Below are 15,418 nucleotides of genomic sequence, written 5' to 3'. Positions count from 1 at the left end.
GGCGGGGGGGATGGAGGGGGGAGGAGGGGGAATGTCCGTCTCCCCTCTAGCCTGTAAACTCGCTGTGGGCAGGGAACGCGTCTACCAACTCTGTTATATCGTACTCTTCTGAAGTGCTTAGTACACATAGCAAAGCACTCAATAAGTACCACTGAGTGAGGGAGGGATTTCCAAGCTGGGGAAACAGTGTGAATGAGGGGATGGAGGCAGGAGGATCAAGAGCGAGGTACAGGCAGAAGAGGTAAAGGCTTTGGAGGAAAGAGTGGCCCACAAAATCTAGAGCAACCGAGAGATCAAGGAGAATTCAGACAGAATACAGCCTATTAGAGAGTGCAGTTTCAGTGGAAGTGAAGGGATGAAAACCTGATTATAGTCACAAAAGACTGAGCCAATTCCTTTCATCAGTTGCTTCTACCCTACCCAGAGAAATACTATAACAGACAATGTATAAACAAAACCCCAAAACAAAATAACTGCTTAAACTCCGAAGATCAGTGTCTATTACTGGTGAAAGATCTAAAAAAGGATGATTAGTAGAAACAATTTTGCCAAACTCCATGGCACAGCTCATTAATTTGGATACGAATGGCTCCCAGGCTTAAATTACCCATTCATTTTCAAAAAAAAAACCCCACAATTTTCTGTTATCCTCATGTTATGAGCTTTCTAGCATTCTTGTCTCACGTTCTGATTTTCCAGTTTGTTGAATGCGCTAACTGGGGAATTGTGGAAAGATTATAAGTCTGCCAGTCAAAGGACCTGGATTCTAATCTCTGTTCTACCATCTGCCTGCAAGTTACTTAGCTTCTCTGGGCCTCAGTTTCCTCATTTGTAAAATGGACGCTCAATACCTGTTGTATTTAGACTCCATGTGGGACATGGCTAATGCCCAACCTGATTGTCTTGGATCTCCCCAAGCACTTAGTGCAGTGTTTGACATGTAGTGAGCGCTTAACAGATATCATCTCTATTATCATTACTATAATAATAGTATAGTATAGAGAAGAGAAGATAGTATAGTATAGTATAGTATAGTATAGTATAGAGACGATAGAGAAGCAGCGTAGCTCAGTGGAAAGAGCACGGGCTTTGGAGTCAGAGGTCATGGGTTCGAATCCCGGCTTCACCACTTGTCAGCTGTGTGACTTTGGGCAAGTCACTTCACTTCTCTGGGCCTCAGTTCCCTCATCTGTAAAATGGGGACTAAGACTGTGAGCCCCCTGTGGGACAACCTGATTGCCTTGTAACCTCCCCAGCACTTAGAACAGTGCTTTGCACATAGTAAGTGCTTAATAAATGCTATTATTATTATTATTATTACATCTAATCAATTAGAACATACCAAGACTTGGCTTTTCAAGGACAGGCTGGAGGGTAAAAAGCTTTAAAATTCTTCCTGGAAGAAGAAGTGTATTATAACATAAAAATACAAGAAACGCCATGCTAGGTGAGAATAATGGTCCTTCTAGTCCAGTACTAAATCTCTGCTTTCTCCTTGACTAAACGTTGACTGGGGAAACAGCAATCCAATCTAATTTTTCTAATTTTTCCTTCTAAAAACCTATGGTAGGTTTACCATCTTTGATCCTCTCTCTGCCCATTTTTTTTTCTTTTGATTTCCACATTCTTAGTCCAGGAAAACAGTGGGTTGGATTCTGGGGAAGTAAAATTCCCCTTAATTGTTTACTTTGTACCAAGCATTGTACTAAACACTGGTATAGGTACAGTATAACTGTACAACAAACACGTACAATATACAATGTACATACATACAATACATGCAATGTACAGTATACATATACTATACATATATAATATGGTATAGATACAATATAACATGAGAAGCAGCGTGGCTCAGTGGAAAGAGCACGGGCTTTGGAGTCAGAGGTCATGGGTTCAAATCCCGGCTCCACCACTTGTCAGCTGTGTGACTTTGGGCAAGTCACTTCACTTCTCTGTGCCTCAGTTCCCTCATCTGTAAAATGGGGATTAAGACTGTGAGCCCCCCATGGGACAACCTGACACCTTGTATCCTCCCCAGTGCTTAGAACAGTGCTTTGCACATAGTAAGCGCTTAACAAATGCTATCATAATAATAATAATAATAATAACAACTAGGTGACTTTGGGCAAGTCACTTCATTTCTCTGCACCTCAGTTACCTCATCTGCAAAATGGGGAGTAAGACTGTGTGCTCCACATGGGACAACCCGATCACCTTGTATCTGCCCCCAGCACTTAGAACAATGCTTTGCACATAGTAAGCGCTTAACAAGTACCATTATTATTATTATTATTATTATTATTATTATTATTATTATTACTGTCCCGCATGGGCTTACGTCTTAAGGGAGCTGGACAACAGGCATTTAATCCCCATTTTACATTGAAAGAAACTGAGGCACAGAACAATTAAATGATTGCCCAAGATCACATATCAGGCAACTGGCAGAACCCAGAACCAGGATTAGAACCCAAGTTCTCTGACTCCTATGGCCACACTCTTTCCATATTTCTACTGCCATTTCTCTAATTTAGCCAGGCTTCCTGGCTAATATGTAGCCAGCTCTATCCCTCCTATATAATTTCGCATATCTCCTACTAGGAGAAGCAGCGTGGCTCAGTGGAAAGAGCACGGGCTTTGGAGTCAGAGGTCAGGGGTTCAAATCCCGGACTCACAATCTAAATAAGAAGGGGAACAGGGATCAAACCCCCATTGTGCAGATAGGGAAACTGAGACACAAAGCATTTCAGTGAATTGCTTAGGGAAGCAGCGTGGCTCAGTGGAAAACAGCCCGGGCTTTGGAGTCAGAGGTCAGGGGTTCAAATCCCGGCTCCACCAATTGTCAGCTGTGTGACTTTGGGCAAGTCACTTAACTTCTCTGGGCCTCAGTTCCCCCATGTGCAAAATGGGGATTAAGACTGTAAGCCCCCAGTGGGACAACCTGATCACCTTGTAACCTCCCCAGTGCTCAGAACAGTGCTTTGCACATAGTAAGCGCTTAATAAATGCCATTACTATTATTATTCCTACAACCCAACCCACACATTCCGGTCCCCTTAAACCAACCATTTTCTGTCCCTCAATCTCATCTGTCGATCAATCGTATTTACTAAGTGCTTATTGTGTACAAAGGAATATACTAAGAGCTTGGGAGAATACAATATAACAGAATTATATTGCTCACAGGAGGTTTGCAGTCTAGAGGGAGATAACCTGCCACTAACTCCAAGCCCATTTTCTCCCACTGGCCAGGTACTCTCTCGCCCTTCATATCTGACAGTCCGCCATTCTCCCCACATTCAAAACCCTCCTAAAAATCACATGTCCTCCCAGAGGCCTTCCCGGATTATTGTTTCCTTTATCCACCTTCCCCTCTGTGTCGACTACGCACTTTGTACCCCTTAATAATAATGATGGCATTTATTAAGTGCTTACTATGTGCAAAGCACTGTTCTAAGCACTGGGGAGGTTACAAGGTGATCAGGTTGTCCCATGGGGGGCTCACAGTCTTAATCCTCATTTTACAGATGAGGTCACGGAGGCCCAGAGAAGTGAAGTGACTTGCCCGAAGTCACACAGCTGACAATTGGCAGAGCCGGGATTTGAACCCATGACCTCTGACTCCAAAGCCTGGGCTCTTTCCACTGAGCCATGCTACTTCTCTAAGCACTTTGATACTCAACTCCAGCCCCAAAGCACTTATGCAAGTAGTCTTATACTCTTATTATTTCCCCTACCCATAATCTATTTTAACATCTGTATCCCCCGGTAGACTATAAGCTCCATGTGGTCAGAGATTGTGTCTATCAACTCTGTGTTGTACTTTCCCAAGTATTTAGTACAATGCTCTGTACACAACAAGTGCTGAGTAAATACCATTTTTTAGGCATTTAAGTCAGTTGTACTTATTGGGACCTTACTGTGTGCAGAGCACTGTACTAAGCGCTTGGGAGACTACAATAGAACAATACAACTGACACATTCTGGGAAGCAGCGTGGCTCAGTGGAAAGAGCCCGGGCTTTGGAGTCAGAGGTCATTCATTCATTCATTCAATCGTATTTATTGAGTGCTTACTGTGTGCAGAGCACTGTACTAAGCGCTTGGGAAGTACAAGTTGGCAACATATAGAGACGGTCCCTACCCAACAGGGTTGTGGGTTCCCTCATCTGTAAAATGAGGGTTAAGACTGTGAGCCCCACGTGGGACAACCTGATCACCTTGTAACCTCCCCAGCACTTAGAACAGTGCTTTGCACATAGTAAGCACTTGATAAATGCCATAATAATAATTATTATTATTCTCTGGGACTCAGTTACCTTATCTGTAAAATGGGGATTAAGACTGTGAGCCCCCCACGGGACAACCCGATCACCTTGTAACCTCTCCAGCACTTAGAACCGTGCTTTGCACATAGTAAGCGCTTAATAAATGCCACTATTATTATTATTATTATTACACTCCCTGCCCACAATGAGTTTATAGTCTAGAAGGGGAGGCAGACAGTAATATAAATAAATAAATTACAGATGTGTACATAAGTGCTGTGGGGATACGCGGGGCAGGGATGAATAAAGGGTGTAAATCAGAGCACTGCAGGAGGGAGTTGAAGAATAGGAAAAGAGGCCTTAGTCAAGGAAGTCCTCTTGGAGGAGATGTGCCTTCAGTAAGGCTTCAAAGGATAGAGTAATTGTCTGCCAGATATTCATTCATTCATTCAATCGTATTTATTGAGCGCTTACTGTGTGCAGAGCACTGTACTAAGTGCTTGGGAAGTACTAGTCGGCAACATATAGAGACGGTCCCTACCCAACAACGGGCTCACGGTCTAGAAGGGGGAGACGGACAACAAAACAAAACATGTAGACAGGTATCAAAATCATCAGAACAAACAGAATTATTGAGAATGAAGAGGGAGGGCGTCCAGGACAGAGGCGGGAAGCGGGCGAGAGGTCAGTGGTGGGATAGATGAGTTCGAGGAACGGTGAGTAGGTTGTCATTAGAGGAGCAAAGTGTGCGGGCTGGGCTGTAGTAGGAGAGTAGTGAGAGTATTCATTCATTCAATCAATTGTATTTATTGAGCGCTTACTGTGTGCAGAGCACTGTACTAAGCGCTTGGGAAGTACAAGTTGGCAGGGGGCAAGGTGGTTGAGTGTTTAAAGCCAATGGTGAGGAGTTTTTGTTTGATGCGGAGGTGGATGGGCAACCACTGGAGGTTCTTGAGGAGGCGGGGATGTTTTTGTAGAAATTTTGGTTTAAAAAGAAATTTTAAGTGCTACTATGTTTCAGCACTGTTCTAAGTGCTGGGGTAGATACAAGTTAATCAGGTTGGACACAATCCCTGACCCTTATGGGGGTCACAGGCCATCACAGGCCTGTTTACTTGTTTTGATGTGTATATATCTATAATTCTATTTATTTATATTGATGCCTATATACTTGTTGTGATGTCTGTCTCCCCCCTTCTAGACTGTAAGCCCGGTGTGGGCAGGGATTGTCTCTATTAATGAATTGTACTTTCCAAGTACTTAGTGTTCATTCATTCAATGGTATTTATTGAGCACTTCCTGTGTGCAAAGCACCGTACTAAGTGCTTGGGAAGTACAAGTCGGCAACATTCATTCAATCGTATTTATTGAGCGCTTACTGTGTGCAGAGCACTGTACTAAGCGCTTGGGAAGTACAAGTTGGCAACATATAGAGAAGGTCCCTACCCAACAATGGGCTCACAGTCTAGAAGGGGGAGACAGGCAACAAAACAAAACAAGTGGACAAGTGTCAAGTCATCAGAATAAATAGAAATAAAGCTAGATGCACATCATCAACAAAATAAATAAAATAGAAAACATATAGAGACGGTCCCTACCCAACAACGGGCTCACAGTCTAGAAGACTTAGTACAGTGTTCTGCACACAGTAAGTGCTCAATAAAGCTCGGAGAAGCAGCATGGCTCAGTGGAAAGAGCCTGGGCTTTGGAGTCAGAGGTCATGGGTTCAAATCCCGGCTCCACCAATTTTCAGCTGTGTGACTTTGGGCAAGTCACTTCTCTGGGCCTCAGTTACCGCATCTGTAAAATGGGGCTTAAAACTGTGGGACAACCTGTGGGACAACCTGATCAGCTTGTAACCTCCCTAGTGCTTAGAACAGTGCTTTGCATGTAGTAAGCGCTTAACAAATACCATCATTATTATTATTATTAAATATGATTGAATGAAAGTAGGAGGGAAAGCATGAGCTGAATCCTCATACATCTGGGGAAACTGAGGCACGGCAAAGTTAAGTGACTTGCCCAAAGTCACACACCAGGCAAGTGGTATCTGTGCTCTTTCCACTAGGCCACACTGCTTCTGCTTCCATTCACAGAGGTGGAAGAGTACGGGTCTCCACATATTAGAAATTCATTTTTCCTTTTCCACCTTTTTACTGGTTGCAACTGTTGCGTCCATTACTGAGCCCCTTGTGGTCACCAACATTTTGTTCCCTGGAAGTGAGCGTCTCATTCAGTAAATACACAAAGTATATCCCAGCAAGAGGTGGTCAGTAAATCATGTCTTTTTATGCATCCTTCTACTGGCCCAAATGAAAAAGGGGAACTTCTGGGGAATCAGGGTTTTCCTCCTTCTGGTTTCTTGGCTACGGTGGTGCAAAATGAGAATTTTTAATTTTTTCCACTATGCTCCTTCACTGCCTATAAATATCAAGTCCCTACTGTGCCCCCGCTAACCGGGACACTGTGTAACTCTGACAATTCATGGGCAGGGGTGGAGCTGAGAGCCCAGCCCCGGGTGAGACGCTGTACAGTCTGATGAAGGTTGGATCACCGGGATGGGACCGGGGAGATCCGTGGTTTGGACAGAAGCCCCTCCTCAGTGATGTGGCAGCTGAATTAATAATAATAATAATAATAATAATAGTATTTGTGAAGCGCTTCCTACGTGCCAAGCACTGTTCTAAGCACTGAGGTACATACAAGGTAATCAGGTTGTCCCACGTGGGACTCACAATCTTAATCCCAATTTAAGTGATTTGCCCAAAGTCACACAGCTGACAAGTGGCGGGGCAGGGATTAGAACCCACGACCTCTGACTCCCAAGCCCGGGGTCTTTCCTCTGAGCTGAATTGGGGATGTTATTGCAGTCAGTCAGACAGGCAGGCAACTGCGGGTATCAGACCTTTGAATCTGACCAGATGTAGAAGCCTGGTGAAGCCTTGTTTCCCCAGAAAATAGCTGCCATTACCTGCATCTGCCCTGCTCTGATAATAATAATAATAATAATAATAATAATAATAATAATGACATTTATTAAGCGCTTACTATGTGCAAAACACTGTTCTAAGCACTGGGGAGGTTACAAGGTGATCAGGTTGTCCCACATGGGGCTCACAGTCTTAATCCCCATTTTACAGATGAGGTAACTGAGGCCCAGAGAAGTTAAGTGACTTGCCCAAGTCACACAGCTGACAACTGGCGGAGTCGGGATTTGAACCCATGACCTCCGACTCCAAAGCCCAGGCTCTTTCCATTGAGCCACGCTGCTTCTCTAATGCTTCTCTGATGCCTTGCTGTTTTCTGGTTCCGGTCTGCCTAATGGTACTGTGTATTTCTGCTTTGTTGCTGTTGCTTTTTTTATTTTTTTTTCTTAAATTGGGTTTTTCACAATAACTTGGAAACAGATCCTCCCAACTCTCACTAAGCCAATCTGAGTTTCGTGCTTAAATATGGCTCATTAAATGGGGGAGGGCAACGGTGGTGTTCACAGCTATTGAAGTCTCTAAAATATCCTGTTCTGGGACTACAGTCTGCACCTGTTCTCCCTATCCCGGCTCGGCCAATTGCCAGCTGTGTGACTTTGGGCAAGTCACTTAACTTCTCTGGGCCTCAGTTACCTCATCTGTAAAATGGGGATGACGACTGTGAGCCCCCCGTGGGACAACCTGATCACCCTGCAACCTCCTCAGCACTTAGAACAGTGCTTTGCACACAGTAAGCGCTTAATAAATGCTATCATTATTATTATTACTAATCAATGATAGTAGGAATAGTATTTACTAAGCACTTTCTATGTGCCCTACTACACCAGGTGCTTGGGAGAGCACAATATAAAGGAGTAGGTACAGATGATCTCTGCCCACAAGAAGCTTACAGATTAGACGGGGAGACAGATATTAAAATTAATGATAAATGGACATGAACATAAGTGCTGAGGGGCTGGGGAAGGGAAGAATATTAAACTGCTTAAGAACCAGCCACTGCAAAATCCTTGCTGCTGGGCACAGGAAGACCAGGCTTAAGAGTGTGGATCATCACCACTAAAACAGCTCAAACACACACCCTGCTAAGGGTAGGACATTTCCCTTCCTAACCTAAGCAATGCTCACCCAAATGGAAAGAATTTCTATACAATCTCCACCTATACCTCCACGGACAAAGTGAAAGTGAGTGCATGGAGGCAATGTCATTATAGGAGCATCATCTTTGAAATAAAGAACAATCATCATCTAGGAATTTACACAGACCCTATCTGAACCTTCTAGCACCTTCAACTTTTCCCTCTCACATCCCTAACTTGTTCCTCTAAATAAATGACTATGGACCTTCCCAACACACTGGTAGGGAAACTTGCAGTTTACAGAGATCTCTACGGTGACAATCTGTACTTGTTTACCACTCACTATATAAAACGTTCTGCTCGCCAAGTAAGAGCAAATATGCTGCACCCAGTAAGTCACTGAATTTCGGTCTTTTCCTCAGTTTCCAAGAAAAGAATGTTGGCCTTGGCCTCGCTTCTTTTTATCCTGAAAAAAGCTAGGCACTTCCATTAATTAAATAAAATGTTATCTGGATGGGATGGTCACAATTTGAGTTTTTTTACCCCAACTAAAAATGGCCCTTTGGCCAGGGTGGCAGGAATAGATACAGAAGCCACAATCAATCAATCAATTGTATTTATTGAGCGCTTACTGTGTGCAGAGCACTGTACTAAGCGCTTGGGAAGTACAAGTTGGCAACATAATGGCAATGAAGCAACAGCAGGTAGGGATAGTAGAGGAGAAGCTGCCCAGCCTCCTCTTCTTTGAAGGTGGCAGCAGTCACTGCTTCTGCCACAACTAAATGTCTCTTGCCAGACGATGTGACATTTCCTGCATGGCTGAAATAACATGCTTTTGGCCCTGCTAAAAACTCTAAGGTCTGTTGAATTAGGGTAGCTGCTGTTGCTGCTAATTTCATCAACATTTGTGTGCTAGAGATAGGGTGGTGAATGTAGTGACAAGATGGCAGCAGAAAATGGCTCTGAGTCATCCCTTTCTCCAATCTACCCTTCTCCTCCCAAACTAGCTCCCCACCACCCCCCATACGCACATAACCTCTCTTCCCCCCGCCCTTTCTATCTCTTTCTCATTATCAGTTCCCTTTTCATTTCAAGTCTACTCCATGAAGACCCTAATCCAGACTTTAGAGCTGAAAAGCACAAAAACCCATAGGTAATCTAGTCTTGTGACACTGACTTTTACTACTATGTAGCTCCATACTGCTCTACAATTCCTTTAGGATACAGACCCAAATAGTTATGATATTGTTTTCTGCATGTAGCTAATATCAGATGTAAAACCAAAGATACCTACTTCATTACTTTAAAGATAGAGTAAAACATTTTTATAGCATTCTGAAGATTTTCCAAAATGGTTGTTTCATACTTATTTTAACTTTACATAGTGTTTTATTAATTAATGAGTAAATTTAAATGATTCATTTAAAAGGTTAGAATTAGAGGAATGAAGTGCGCAGGCTGGGTTGTGGTAGGAGAGCAGCGAGGTGAGGTAGAAAGGGGGTTTACCATGTGCCAGGCACTGTTCTAAGCGCTGGTGTAAATACAAGACAATCGGGTTGGACACGCTACCTCTACCACATTGGGCTCACAGTCTCAATCCCCATTTTACAGATGAGGGAACTAAGGTACAGGGAAGTGAAGTGACTTGCCCAAGGTCACAGAGCAGACAAGTGGCAGAGCCAGGACTAGAACCCATGACCTTCTGACTCTCGGGCCCATTCTCTATCCACTAGGCCAGGTTGCTTCTGTTTCTAAATGACTGAGATACGACTTGATACGACATACATTGTCAAGTATTTGTGCTAAATTTGATAGATTTTTTTTCCATTTTTTTCATAAATTTACAAGAGTGGATACATTAATAATAACGCTTTTTGACAGTTCTCTGTTTCTGGATGATTTCAGCAACTTGTATTCAACAACAGACCTTGGAATGGTATCTTCAAGTATTCTACTTACATTTTTTAATTGCGCATACTTGTACTTGTAACTTGAACTTCCCAAGCGCTTAGTACAGTGCTCTGCACACAGTAAGCGCTCAATAAGTACGATTGAATGAATGAATGAAAGTGTACACATCTACCCCATGTTTAATTTTTAGATTTATCAACAGAATTTAGTGACTTTCTCTTCTGAAATCCCCTTTTAATAATCAATTGCATTAAATAATATAATTTCTGTTACTTTTATTCCATCTATAGAATTACTGGTGTCGCTTCTAGTAGACCTTCCCACATTAGTGTAACTGACTTGTTTAATTTCCCAACTGATGGTATCGATGAAGCGCTTACTATGTATAGGTGCTCAGGTACATACAGGATAATCAGATTAGGCACAGATTCTGTCTCAGAGATTAGGGCTCACAGTCTTAGAGGGAAGACAGAATCATTATCCACAATTTATATACATTTGTATATATATGGAAATTGAGGCACAGAGAGTTTAAATGACTGACGTGCCCACGGTCACACAGTAAGGCCAGGGGCGGGGATGGAAGTAGAACCCAAGTCTCCTGACTCCCAGTTCCTTTCACTTTCTTTCTGGAGCTGCCTAACTCATTTCTTTATTCTCTAGGTACAGTCAAATAGCCAAACTATTTTTTCATAACTTACCAATGGCTTTTGTGTAATGCCTTGCACCAAGCAACAGCTCTGGAGCTCTATACCAGAATGTCACCACGACCGGATCCAAATCTGCTAGAGGTTTTAGGGGAGAATTGAATAGTCTGGCAAAACCCATGTCAGCTGTAAAATAAAATCAATAATTACATTTTTGATCAAATGTTTTACGAACTCTAATAATAGCAATTTTATTATGGTGTACAGTCATTATCAGTTATCTAATTCTCCTGCTGAATAGTTTCAAGAAATTGGGCAAGAAGCTCCGGAAGAAATGGAAAACGTAGTTGCTCGATTTTTAGAACTTCAACTACTTTTAAATCTTTAAGAAACACAAAAAACAGAACCCAAAAGGAACTTACTTGCTGAAACTCACTTATGCTTTCTCACAACTACTATCAAAATTAAATCCCTGTCCTTATTCTTTGGAAAGGGATGTAAATAGCTGGAGAGTATTTAAGTGGAGAAATGATACTGACAATCATTTAAACTTCTACCTGTCCAAATTATATAAGAAATATTTACCTACCTATTTTAACTCTTCCCCTTTCAGGGCCTTCTCCCATTACCAGGATATTTGCTGGTTTCTAGAAAACGAATACAACGTTCAATTTTAAATTTCTAACCTTTGACATGTTTTAAAACTACGAAAACATTTTCATATTGACAGAAAATTGTGAAGCATTTTCTATTTCATTAAAACTGATGAATACATTTAATGTATAATTCTACTTCAGTGACGTTTTGCGACTTGTCGCTCTTCTACAGAAACTTTTACATTCTCATTATTAAACAACATTTCAACTCATTTTGCATGTTTTAATAGAAAGGCATATTAAGCATATTAAGTAGCTGAATTTCAAGGCAGATGAGGCAGTAATCTTGGCTCCAGGCTTCTTCAACTGAGATTCATTCATTCATTCAGTCATATTTATTGAGCGCTTACTGTGTGCAGAGCACTGTACTGAGCGCTTGGGAAGAAACACCCCCAACATACTGGATCGTGTCTGCTAACCCTACAGTGCTCTCCCAGGTGCTTCTAACCTAATCTTACTGATCTCTTCTTACAAACCGTCACACTCTTCTCCTGTAACACCAATCTAACTCTCTGAACTTGCTCTCATCTATCCCACCACAGACCCTTAACCATGTTTTGTTTTGTTCTCTGTCTCCCCCTTCTAGACTGTGAGCCCACTGTTGGGTAGGGACCGTCTCCGTATGTTGCCAACTTGTACTTCCCAAGCGCTTAGTACAGTGCTCTGCACACAGTAAGCACTCAATAAATACGACTGAATGAATGAATGAATGAATGACACATTAAGTTCCTTTTCGGGTAGGGAACGTGCCTACCAAATCGGTTATATTGTACTCTTTCGACCGCTTAGTACAATGCTCTGCACACAGTAAGCGTTCAAGAAATACACTTGATTGATTGAAACTCCCTCCCCCTTCGTATCTGGCAGTCCACCACTCTCCCAACCTTCAAAACCTTCCTAAAAATCACATCTCCTTCAAGAGGCCTTCCCTGATTAAGTCCTTAACTTCAACCTATCTGCCCTCCTCTCTGTGTCAGCTACGAACTTCGCAGCTAAGCAAGTCCCCTTAATCATCAATCGTATTTATTGAGCGCTTACTATGTGCAGAGCACTGTACTAAGCGCTTAATAATAATGGCATTTATTAAGCGCTTACTATGTGCAAAGCACTGTTCTAAGCACTGGGGAGGTTACAAGGGGATCAGGTTGGCCCACGGGGGGCTCCCAGTCTTAATCCCCATTTTGCAGATGAGGTCACTGAGGCCCAGAGAAGTTAAGTGACGTGCCCAAGGTCACACAGCAGACATGTGGCGGAGCCGGGATTCGAACCCCTGACCTCTGACTCCAAAGCCCGGGCTCTTTCCACTGAGCCACGCTGCAATAATACATGATACTCCCCCAGTAGACGGCAAGCTCCTTGTGGGCAGGGATCATCTACCAACCCTGTTGTACTGCTCTTTCCCTCTTGCTTAATACAGTGCTCTGCACTTTTTAACTGACTGTTGATTAATCCTCATCCCAGCCCTACAATACTTACGTAAATATTCTTATACGCTTACTATTTCCCCTATCCCTAATCTTTTTAATATCATCATCATCATCAATCGCATTTATTGAGCGCTTACTATGTGCAGAGCACTGTACTAAGCGCTTGGGAAGTACAAATTGGCAACATATAGAGACAGTCCCTACCCAACAGTGGGCTCACAGTCTAAAAGGGGGAGACAGAGAACAAAACCAGACATACTAACAAAATCTGCAGCCTTCTGTAGATTGTAATCACCTCGTGGGAAGGGATGTCTTCCAACTCTGTTTTATTGTTCTTTCCCAAGTGCTTAGCACAGTGCTCTGCACACAGAAAGTGGTCAATTAATACCACTGATTGACTGATCAGTTCATTCATTCATTCAATCAATCTTATTTATTGAGCGCTTACTGTGTGCAGAGCACTGGACTAAGAGCACTTAGTATTTGTAGAGCACCGTACTTTGTACTTGGGAGGGTACAACAGAATTAAGCGCTTAGTACAGTGCTCTGCTCACAGTAAGCGCTCAATAAATACGACTGATGAAATACGATTGATGATAATTAGCAGTTCCGTGTTCTGAGCGGAGTGCTCAATAAATACTAGTGAATGAGTGATTGTTACTCACATCTCCTGAGTTTAAGGAGGATATTTTATTGCCCACTATTCTTTGAACATTATATAAAGTAGGCAGATATCAATCTATCTCACTCCTGACCCCTTACTAACATCATTCTAAAATCACACCCCCAGGAGGCCTTCCCCACGAAGCATCTTGGCCTAGGGGAGAGAGCACGGGCCTAGGAGTAAGAAGGACCTGGGTTCTAATCCCGCCTCTGCTTGCTGTGTGACCTTGGGCAAGTCACTTAGCTTCTCTGTGCCTCAGTTTCCTCAATTGTGAAATGGGGATAGGGATACCTGTTCTCCATTCTACTTAGACCGTGAGTCCCACGCAAGACAGGGACTGTGTCTGACCTAACTTGTAAGGAGAAGCAGAGTGGCTCAGTGGAAACAGCCCAGGCTTGGGTGTCAGAGGTCATGGGTTCTAATCCCGGCTCTGCCACTTGTCAGCTGGGTGACTTTGGGCAAGTCACTTCTCTGTGCCTCGGTTACCTCATCTGTAAAATGGGAATTAAGACCGTGAGCCCCACGCGGGACAAACTGATCACCTTGTATCCCCCCACAGCGCATAGAACAGGGCTTCGCACATAGTAAGCCCTTAACAAATATCATCATTACTATTACTGTTCCTTCCCCAGTGCTTAGTTGTTTGACATAAAGTTAGTGCTTTACAAAAGCCATTAAAAAATTAAAAAAATAACAAGCCCTCAATTCCCCTACTCGCTTTCCCTTCTGTGTCACCTAAGCACTTGGATCTGAAGCTTTGAAACACTAGGTATTCATCCCACCCTCAGTGTCACAGAACTTATTCCTATACCTGCCATTTTCCCTATCTGTATTTATTTCAATGTTTGTTCCCCCCTCTAGACTTCAATTTATATACTTCCTGCATATTCCCAATTTCCAGTATAGTGCTTTGCATAAAGTTCAATAGAGTAAAACTGAATAATGACCACACTGTTTTCACATTTTCTGTCCACACTTGAAATAATTTGTTTTTGGTCCAAAGTCTAAAAAGACATGATTTTCTTCTCCGGTAAACAAAATCCTATTCCCCTGCCTGTGAAAGAGGAGGATTTACAGCACGCAAGCGAATGAAGAATCACTGGTAATAATAATAATAACAATAATTATTATAATAAATTATAAGTATAAGCATAATTATAAATAATAAATAATAATAATAACAATGGAACAATGTTGCCCATGCGTCTTCCACAAGTTTGCCAACAACTGTCTTTTTGCATATTACTTCTTCACTAACACCTAGGTCATAGGAGGCAGGAGAAGGTCCAGTACGCATCTCTGGCACCTTGGTACCCAAGGCTCATTCATTCATTCAATCGTATTTATCGAGCACTTACTGTGTGCAGAGCACTGTACTAAGCGCTTGGGAAGTACAAGTTGGCAACTGGATAGATGCCTTTCAAACTACCGCAAATCAATCAATGGTATATGCTGAGGGCTTAATGTGTGTCTACGGTCATACCACCCTGAACGCGCCCGATCTCGGAAGCTAAGCAGGGTCAGGCCTGGTTAGTACTTGGATGGAAGACCACCTGGGAACACCGGGTGCTGTAGGCTTTCAGGTGGTGAGCAGAGTGCTCTGCACACAGTAAGCGCTCAATAAATATGACAATGAAATGCAAATTTATGCTTACGGTTTCTCCTGGTTGCCGCTGACTCCGGGTTCATTGGGCCCTAATTATTATGTCCCATCCTTTCACACTGGAGTATTTGGCCCTATACTTCAGCAGGTGCTATCCTGGGAGAGGGTCTCATAAAGA

At 42.7% G+C, this 15,418-nt stretch overlaps 1 protein-coding gene and 1 pseudogene across 4 annotated transcripts in view; one reads left to right on the top strand and one right to left on the bottom strand.

The window, feature by feature from the left end:
* Positions 1-15,418, bottom strand: part of CDK19 (cyclin dependent kinase 19) — a 281,016-nt gene that overhangs the window by 42,029 nt on the left and 223,569 nt on the right. For all 4 annotated transcript variants that reach the window (XM_038760794.1, XM_038760796.1, XM_038760797.1 and 1 more), the window contains 2 exons: positions 11,480-11,537; positions 10,945-11,076 (listed from right to left, as the gene is read on the bottom strand). In XM_038760794.1, the coding sequence (XP_038616722.1) occupies positions 10,945-11,076; positions 11,480-11,537 (190 nt within the window). The remainder of the gene's footprint in view (positions 1-10,944; positions 11,077-11,479; positions 11,538-15,418) is intronic.
* Positions 15,107-15,215, top strand: LOC119941040 (annotated as a pseudogene).

Source organism: Tachyglossus aculeatus, chromosome 19 (genome assembly GCF_015852505.1).
Source record: "Tachyglossus aculeatus isolate mTacAcu1 chromosome 19, mTacAcu1.pri, whole genome shotgun sequence".
Taxonomy (NCBI): Eukaryota; Metazoa; Chordata; class Mammalia; order Monotremata; family Tachyglossidae; genus Tachyglossus; species Tachyglossus aculeatus.
Note: the sequence above shows the minus strand (reverse complement) of the source record. Positions and strands in the feature narration are given on the sequence as shown.